Source organism: Eurypyga helias, unplaced genomic scaffold (genome assembly GCF_000690775.1).
Source record: "Eurypyga helias isolate BGI_N326 unplaced genomic scaffold, ASM69077v1 scaffold560, whole genome shotgun sequence".
NCBI classification, from domain to species: Eukaryota; Metazoa; Chordata; class Aves; order Eurypygiformes; family Eurypygidae; genus Eurypyga; species Eurypyga helias.
Window position 1 is genome coordinate 267 of NW_010227404.1, and position 9,075 is coordinate 9,341.

Sequence of the window (9,075 nt, forward strand, 5' to 3'; positions counted from 1 at the left end):
TGAGCACTGTAGGGGCACATCGGACCGTCGCCTAGCACATGGCCATGATTTTTAAAGAGGTGTTGAAATGAGGATTTAGGTTTGTGCTATTACAGGGATTTTTCATATGAAAAGAGTAAGTGGCCTCCTTCCAGTCTTGTGCTCAAAAGGCAATGATTCCCTGCATGTGTCGTTTGTGTTCTTAGTGGGAATTGCTTAGCCTTTGGTGCTGGAACAGCCTGTGTGTATGCAAATTTTGAGCACAATGGGGTCACACACGTGGATGATCACTAAGGGAAGAGAGCAGTCTCCAGAATGTCACAAAACTTACTGTGAAGTTATTAAAGCACCATGGTCTCTTAATTCTGGTAGGGCAGTAATGTGTAATCATTGTCTCTTTACTGTTTCAAGTGTCTGCAGCTGTGCTGCTTGTGGATAATGCCATTTCTTATTATATTTCCAGCTTTTGTCATAGTCTAGCTTCTCTGTAGACTAGCAGGTGCATTTCACTTCAAATGCACTTCAAACCTCAAACCCACGTAGCGTAAGATAGCTCTCTCTATCATCTGGGAAAGATCACGTGAGAGATGCTGAAATGGTAGGCATGTTTTTATCTTCAGGCTGTGACAGTTGTGGACTTGGTCGATTTTTTTGTTGTTGTTTTTTGTTGGTTTGTTTAGCGTCTTCCCATGAACACAAATTAAGCTTCAGGAAGAGCAAGGAAGTGTGTTTAAGTTACATTCAGGATGCCATGCTACAAAAGCAGTGGGAAAGGGCTGCGGAGTTTCTGACCTTCTATACTGAGTCAGTAGAGAAAGACTTTTCTAGAGATTACATGGGTCCATCAGAGGTAAGCCAGTGCTCCTTATCAGAGTTCTTTTACAGCTGAAAAAAATACTTGCAAGAAGCATCTGTAATACTGCAAGACCAGCATGTGTCTTAATTAACTAATAATAGGCTTGATCTTTATTTTTAATTAACAAAAAAGTATCAGAGGTTAAGACCTGAAAAGTTAGGCATAAACCTAACTAGTTTCTTAAACTTTCTTAAGTTTAGCTACATCTAACTGGAAATCATCTTTACTGCTGAGTTCAAAGAATTATGACACCCTTGCATCTCAGTGGAAATGTAACAGAGGAAAACCTCTGTTTTCAGTAACTTTGAAACATCCTGTTTTCACCAACAGGAGGGGGAACCTCCTGACAAATCTGGTTTTCAAAAGCTTTGCTGGAGTGCTGCATTTGTAATGAGCAGTTGTGAAGCACCTGCTGAATGATCCTAAAAATACTGCTTGATTAATATCTAGATGGCTATAGCAGTAGGCAGCAATACTATTCATTTTCTATTTCCAGTTCATATGTACATTTTATTCCTGTGTTTGAGTAACTGTAAGTTTGAGAAGACCATATATATGGTGACTGTTCCCATTTTTCTTGTACTGAAGTTACTTTTAATCTCTTTCTTCCCATTAATAGATAATTTGGAGAATAGGAACTGAGATTCTGTGCCATCATTCCCAGGGCAGCATCAAAGAGTTGAACTCTTTCATAGAACTGATGAAAACTTCAGGAATAAAAAGGTATTTGAAGGTGAGTGGACTTAATGCAGTCCTGATGATCTTGTGCTTGTTTACCTGAACACTTGTGTATTAATTTCTGAATCTCTCTCAAGGGTATTGTTGACAACAGCCTCAAAAAGATTGTATGTCAATTAGTACAATTTGCTGATAATCTGAGGGATATTCCATACCTAACCATATCTTATTTGGTCTATATGTTTTATCACAGATGTGTGTTGTCAGCCCTTAGAAGTGCCGAGATTCTTCAATTAATATTCTAATTTGAAACAGTTAAATTCTTTCATGTGTGCCCCAGTAACATCTAATTACACATTGACACCTGCCAAATTTTCCAGTCTTTGATTTGGCCACCAAACTCCTTACTAAACAGTTGTACTTAATTTTTGCCATTGCTGTCACTCGCTTTTCGAGTAGCTAATCTGTGTATAGAACAGTAGGTCTTCTACTGTGGGCCCTTGTGTCACCTAGCTGTTGGTTTTTCCCTGTGGTGGTTCATTCAAATGTGTGTTGTTTTGGTTTCTTTGACTGTTTCTCACTTTGCTCATTCTCTTGTGTTTGTTAAGACCTTCAGTAGAAGCTCTGTACAAGAGTTTACTAGAGCTGGCAAGGTTCAGACTTTGATCGAGTGCCTCATCGCCACCATAGAGTGGTGACACCATTGCTCTGTCGGTCAGGTGTTCTGCAGCTGGGCAGCCAAATGAGAAATCAGCGCGTGTCACCCACCTGGGTTTCCTCAGGTTGCTTCTGGACCTTCTTTAATACATCCAGCACTCATTAATGACAAGCAATTTTTTTGAGCCCACTGGTTTCTGCTGCCTCGATACGTACCGCTGACTGCCTACCACCTGCTGGGTGACTTTCTGCCCCACAGATTTCAAGAGCTTCAGCTCTTTCACTTCCCAGGGGTACATCTTCGTATATGACGTGCTTTTGATTCCTAATGTTTCTCCAGCATCTTCAGGCAGAAAATATTACTTAGGTTCTTGGCTCATCCCCCTGCCCCTGGTGATACTTATATTCTCCCATTCCTGCATTTGTCTCCAAAGTTCCTTGTAAAGATACAGATATTCTATCCAAACAGTAAAGCGCTCTTCTACTTAAAATACCTTGCTGTGCTCACAGTAGTTGATACGCGTGTCGGTAAGGAGTCAGTTCTTTCCCCGCATGCCTGGGTGGGGCTTGGCTGTAGTGCTGAGATCCTCTCCGTTTACGATGTGTAACTCTGTGGTGTGCACTCTTTGAATTGCAGGTTTGTTTAGAGCACGTCTTTCATCTCCTCTGTAACGGACTAATAGACGAAGCTTACCAGAACCTGTGCCTGGCAGAAAGCTGGAGGCATGGAGAGCAAACAGTCATTCAGGATAAGGAAATGAAACTGATTCAGGCTTACAGGGGGCTGCTGGACTACTGTAGCTGGGCTAAGCAGAAGAACATCCTGTTAGAGCATGGTAAGGCCTAGTGGTCGTTTTGTTTTGAGCTGTAGACTTCGACTTGCTTGCTCTTGCAGACAGCACGGTTTGCAGTGACACCTTTTCCATGCGGGCTGCTCCTCTGCCTTTATCTGCGCATGAAGGCACCGGAAGGAAGTACTGGACTTCAAAATGTGATGTTATGGGTGGTACATAACTCCCTATCAGCAATGGTGGTGGTACCAAAATGACACAGTGACCTTGCACTTTTCTGAAGTGTCCTGAAATGCTATTCTGAAACCCCTTTCCCTCCCCAAATCACACTTGTATGTCCAGGCAGCATCACGTAAAATGGTTATCAAAAGAAGGTATTCACCTATAGTGGTGGCTTCTTTATAAGTGCTTAAGTGCTTGGCTGCTGCTAAAATTTTGAGTGCTAGCAAAAGCCTCCAAAGCTTGTGTTCAAATTTCAGTTTCTTTAGAGATACATGTTGCCACCAGTGTGTATATACCTGCGGGCTGTCCCTTACCGGCTACATTGGACCTCTGCCTGTTTCTGTGAAAGCTAAGTATTGAATTTCGTTTATGGACCTCAAGCTGGTAGTGTCTTGTCTTGTCATGCCCAAGGAGTTGGAATTGGTTGATAATAAATTTGAATGAAGAGCAGTGAAAATTTCTTGTTCCAGTACTGAGGAAATGGAGGCCTCTCTTCTAAAAGCTCTCTGACTGGAATCCTTGCTTAGCAAAATGAGATCATCTCTTAGATGCACCACTTAAAGATCTCTTTTGATTAGCAAAGCTAACTTTGTGGCGTTCTTTCATGTTTTGGTAGGTCAGGATGGATTGGAAGACATGTCTGTTGAACAGGAAATGCACAGTTGCTTTCGGAAGGCAGCAGTGAACTTAAAGGAGATAATGAAAATACCTGGAGTCTGGGATGTCTTTGTGAAATGCTTAGTGGATGTAAGGGCATGTTTTACAGCTATCTTCCTCTTGTGTTTCCCTGTATAGTTTTCATTAAGACGTCTGTCTGCAGCTTTTTTTATGTGTGTGTGGGTGACAAAGTATTTTAAAAGCAACACATCTGTATGTGTACCTGGCTGGCTTTGATTTAGAGCACAGTTTACTCCTGGTAGAACTGCAGAGCATGCACAAAGTCCTACAAAAAGGACTTTATCTGTGCATTGCCAAGAAAAAGAAATAGGCCAACAGCTTGCATATTGTTTTCATGGTGTTAGTACAGAAATTGGAGCACAGCTGCTTTGTTTAAATTCCTGAAAGCAACTTCACCCTTTTTGGCAGGGCAGTGTTTTTCTGGATACACGGAAGCGTTAAAGACAGCAAACACGCAGTCTCTCTGTCTTGTTAAATAGCTGCTTAGAATTCCTAATTAAGAAATAAAGTTAATATCTTTGAAGTTATTTATGTTTTGTAAATACTGATAAGCTCTGACTTCTCTGAGCACATTTTAACGGGATTTTGCTTGGTGCTGGCAGCTGCCAGGTTCTCTCTGAAGCTGCTTCAGTGCCTCTTTCCCGTGTGCAAGTGCTGGTAATTCTTTGACAATTAAATAAGTGTTAAAGGAATTTTCTCCTGCAGCAGCTTCTATATGTGAATTTCTGTTTCTCTGAAGAGAGAGTAGCCAGTGAAATGAAAATACTCTAGCATTAGTCTTATCTAATATGCTGCGCTCTGAGATACGGACCGTGTGATTGGATAGTTATGTGGCAGCCCAAAATTAGTTGTAAGAGTGTGATTGTCATTAGTTTGTCTATTAACAGACTTACCTTCTCTTAGTTGTTGGAGTTCTATGGAGACCATGCAGAGGCCCGCCAAGTATTAAATGATTATGCCTACAACTCAAAGTTCCCTGCTAATCCCAATGCTCATGTTTACCTCTACCAGTTCCTGAAGAGACATGGTGAATCAAAGAAATCGCTCATATCTGCACTTAAGGTATATGTTGCGCAGTAGATACGGTCTGTGGTCGCTGCTGTGCAACGGTGGTCTGACAGTTTGGTTGCGTTGCGCTCCCGTTACAATATTTACCCTATTGCATTGTTTGTGGGGAGCAGGGGGTTAGGGGAAAGTTAGTGGGTGGGATGCTGTCTTTGAGTTAAAGTCTTTGTTTGGCCTTTAACTGATACACTGTATAATTTTAAGTCAATAAACAAGCTCAGAGAATGTATTTACACGGTTCCAGAAGCCTGTATCAGCAGTCTTGTAGGTGTAGTGCATTGATTTATGTTACGCTTTGAATTTGACAATACTGTAGAAATTACTAGATGCTTGCTCTTTCACGTATTGATCCTGTCTAGCAATTAGTTTCTGTGCTTGTTTTCAGTGAGCCACGCATTGAAGCTACGATAGGAATTAATTTCTGCTGGCTGTTGGCAGACAAGACCTTGCTGTATTAAGCTTTTGTACAGTTGTTTTTAAATTCCTGCTTTCCTTGCCCTTACTCGTTGGTAGCCCCTTGCCAACGATCTTTTGTAGTCTGTTTTGCCACTTGATGGCACTAATGTGCTTTCCTTTGGACAGAGGCTTTAGAACAGCTTCATAAAGCTTAGGGTTTTAAACTGTAGCATTTATGTATAGAATTCCATCTCCTCAGTGCTTTTTAACAGTGGCTTTATACACTAGGCTCTTACAGGAGAGTGACAAAGCAAAGAACTGGTCTGATCTATCTAAAAACCATGATCCAGTGCACAGGGCAGTAGATAGGGGAGCTAGAGCAGGCCTAGGAAGGAAATGGTGTTGCCTTCTCAATAGGGGGCACTGGATATGGATTTGGGCTGTTTTTTGGGTATTTGTCACATGCGGCGTTATTTCGGCAGACAGAAAGGCGTTTCATCTGTTGTGTCACAGGTGTTTGAGGATGGACCTAGGTGTTCATGTTTGGTATCAAGGCACCAAGGTGGACCATTGCTTAAATATCCTAGCTAAAACACTCAAAATTCTGAAGGCTGTGTTTCTCCTGATCAGGTGAAAAGTTGTTCCATTAAGAGAATTAATCTGGGTTTTGTGATTTTATTTTTCAGGTCTTGCATGATACTGTTCCTTCTCATGAACTAATGATAGATTTTAGTACCATGCTTCAAAAATCAAGTAAGTCTTTAAATATATTTCCTCTTTTCCATTATGTTATTTTAGAATAATATTCTGAAATTATTCTTCAGCCTTCTTTCTGCTTTTTTGATGTAGTTTTATTTAAGGAAAAAACACCCCAAAACAACCCAAACTCCAACTTTCCAATCACTGGAACCCTTAAGTTGGATGTGTGAGCAGAGATTTACAAACTTCTGTAAACAAATCCCTTGCTCGTTTCAAAATCTGATCAAAGCTAACTGTTGTAAGGCACAGCCAGGATCTCAAAATTACTTGGTTTATTTTTTGAGGTACTCTACTCTGAATGCCAGGGTGTCCATTCCCTTTTTGGGGTCTCTGATTTATCTGTTCCTCTTCTGGAGGAACTGAGATGGATCTAGGCTTTAGTTCATTGTTGGGTTTTTTGATGAGCAACATCTTTCTCCTCTTCAAGGGAGTGTTATCTTCAAGCTTGTAGAAAAGTCTCCCTCTTTGCAGACTTCTTCCACGCTATCAATTCCATTCCAAGCTGTCTGTCCTCGTGTGACCTGGCATGTTCCAGCAGGTCACCGGATGGGTGAAATGTCCTTGGATCATGATTGTTCTCTTCTTTGGGAGAAGAAAAAACTGCCTCCTGGCTGAAACCTCCCTTCTTCTGTTCATGCATGATACATTTACTAACTTTTTGTGGCTAATGAGGAACTTGATACTGTTAAATGTAACTTTTCTCACACTTTCTGGCTGTGATAGGTCAAGTGTTGTTTCAAGAGCTCTGCTAACACTTAACTGCTGTGAAATGTCTGTTGTATTCACATCACACTTGATTTTTCTGTGTCATCTCGGGATTTGAAGTGTTCCAGAGGCACTGTGTTCCCTTCCCGTGGGAAGAGCATGTTGAATGGCAGTGCCAATTGGAAACACTGGTTAGTGAGCTTTGGAAGCAGCGGCTGTTGTAAGCAAGGCGATGTGGGACCAGTGAGCGGTCCTACACGTGCCTCTTGAGCCAGCAGGTTTTGAGCAGGGTAGGAGTAGGGGCAGAGTGTCTCTGGTATGAGTTGTAGTCTAGAGCCAGGAAGTATTCCTGAACTTTATTCCTTGGAAGAGGCAGAAGGCAATGGGGGGAACCCTCAGTAATAGGGAAAGTAGCAGTATTTGGGGAGGCAGGGCGGAGAACCATGTTTTGCTTGTTGCTTACTAATGAGTTGAGCCTGATTTAAGTAATTCATTAATCAGCCTAATCTCTTTCCAGAGAAAAGAAAAAAACGTCGACTGGGGCTAGAAGTTATTTTTGGAGTCTTGGATTATGCTGGCTGGAAGGAAAATGTAAAAGCATGGAGCTGTTTGGCAAGACAGATGAAACAAATTGTACTGTAAGTATCTCCAATATCAGTGTGCTAAAAACAAATGTGTTGAGTGTCCACCTTTGGATAATTCACAACGTAACACTCTGTAGCCTTGGTCTCCTGCGGTGGTGAACAGAACTGTTGCCTGGAGTACACAGACGTCTGTGGCAGTGCCTGGCTTCAGTGTACTTTCACTGGGAGGAAAGCAGAAATTATTCTTGAGAATAATTCCAAATTTCCAGTACTACTGCCTAAAATAAGTTCTTGGTTGTTTTTTTCCCCAGGTTATGTGCTTATGCACATAAAGAATTATTTGGCTTTTTGGGTAGCATTTGCTGCCTATCACTAATTTTCCATTTTTGGGGGGGAAAGCCCCAAGTAGTTGGGTCTTCTGCTCTGTTACTACACATGCATGACTTGAAGCTGGTTGGAGAGTTGCTGGGCTGCAGCAGGGGCATGACTGGTCCTGTACAGGCTGGTGTGTTGTGTGATGGTGGTAGCTGTTACAGAATGCAGGCGGTGTATTCTTCAGCCGAGCCAGCGTGCCTGGGCGTTGGTACATCCTCGCCAATGCTGACAGACATGGCCTCTGATTTCAGAATGAGCCATCTCAGCAATCTGTGCCCAGAAGGCCTCTAATGTCTAGACTTTATTTTACCCAACAAACAGAGTGTTGTGGTTTTTTTAAGCCCTATATATTTACCGTAAATTAATTCCACACTTGATCCATCTTGCTGTTTTATTGTCACCTCCACCTACACAGGTGCATCTGCTGTTAAGGTCCAGAAGGCAGTGGGATTAACCCAGGAGTGTTGTTGAGTTAGGAAAGATGGTGTGATACTCAAACTTTGCCTGCATTTTTGTTTTTGAAGACACGGCTTCGGAGTATCTTGAAATACACCAGGCACCTTGATCGTTTTATGGGAAGATTGTCTCCTTGTTGTAGGTAGTTTCTGTTTCTGAAATGCTTGGTTTAAGGTCTTTATTGCATAAGTTATTGGAGTAAGTATTTGGGATAAGTTAGTCTTGGAGTACATATAGAGTAACACAGACCTTTTCTAAAAACAAACCAACCCTTTCATACTATTAATTTGTTGACAAACTTGAAGAAACTTTCTTATTACTGTTGACAAACTGGCGCACAAGTCAAAGGCTTGCTTCATTTCACACCATGATCTGTTACTGCCAAGTCTAAACAAGACTGCTAGAGTTCACCTCCTGCCTTGCTAGTGTTGCCAGGGATTAAAAAAAAGTTATTTCTGTTTAGATTAGTGTTTTAGTCTGCAGTGTAAGGTCAGTGTGTCTGTGCTAGCAGCTTACGAGATTTGTAGCAAGTTGATTATGAAATTCAGTGCCTCCTAATAATTTTTTCATCCTAGTTCAAGCTTTTTTGCAACTTGTTTTACCTTTTTCCAGCTCTGAGAAGCATGTTGACTGGATCAAGCAAGAGTGGAACTCCAGAAAGGACTGGTGGCCAGCCTTCCATTTTAGCCGTTACTTGGCAAAAAGGAATTGGCAGGAAAATGAAAGCCTTTCGTATGAAAAAGCTCTGGTGGCTGGAATCTTACTGGGAAAGGGTAATACTAAATGTTCTTTCCTTTTCACTACGTAGAACAGAACTAACATCTAATTCTAGCCCTAATGAGACAGGATCCAGCAGTTTCTTCTAGGAAAGAGT

General features: G+C 41.6%; 1 protein-coding gene across 2 annotated transcripts in view; it reads left to right on the plus strand.

Annotated features, from left to right (window-relative positions):
* The first annotated feature begins 664 nt into the window (after positions 1–664).
* TAF1A (TATA box binding protein (TBP)-associated factor, RNA polymerase I, A, 48kDa) overlaps positions 665–9,075 on the plus strand; it is a 9,811-nt gene continuing 1,400 nt past the window's right edge. Inside the window, exons 1-8 of one of the 2 annotated variants that reach the window (XM_010155979.1) lie at positions 665–829; positions 1,455–1,568; positions 2,808–3,006; positions 3,800–3,930; positions 4,765–4,923; positions 6,009–6,075; positions 7,304–7,424; positions 8,814–8,974. In XM_010155979.1, coding sequence (XP_010154281.1) covers positions 731–829; positions 1,455–1,568; positions 2,808–3,006; positions 3,800–3,930; positions 4,765–4,923; positions 6,009–6,075; positions 7,304–7,424; positions 8,814–8,974 — 1,051 coding nt within the window. In that variant the 5' untranslated portion in view covers positions 665–730. Of the gene's footprint in view, positions 830–1,454; positions 1,569–2,807; positions 3,012–3,799; positions 3,931–4,764; positions 4,924–6,008; positions 6,076–7,303; positions 7,425–8,813; positions 8,975–9,075 lie in introns of both variants that reach the window. The other variant, XM_010155971.1, reaches the window with a different exon arrangement.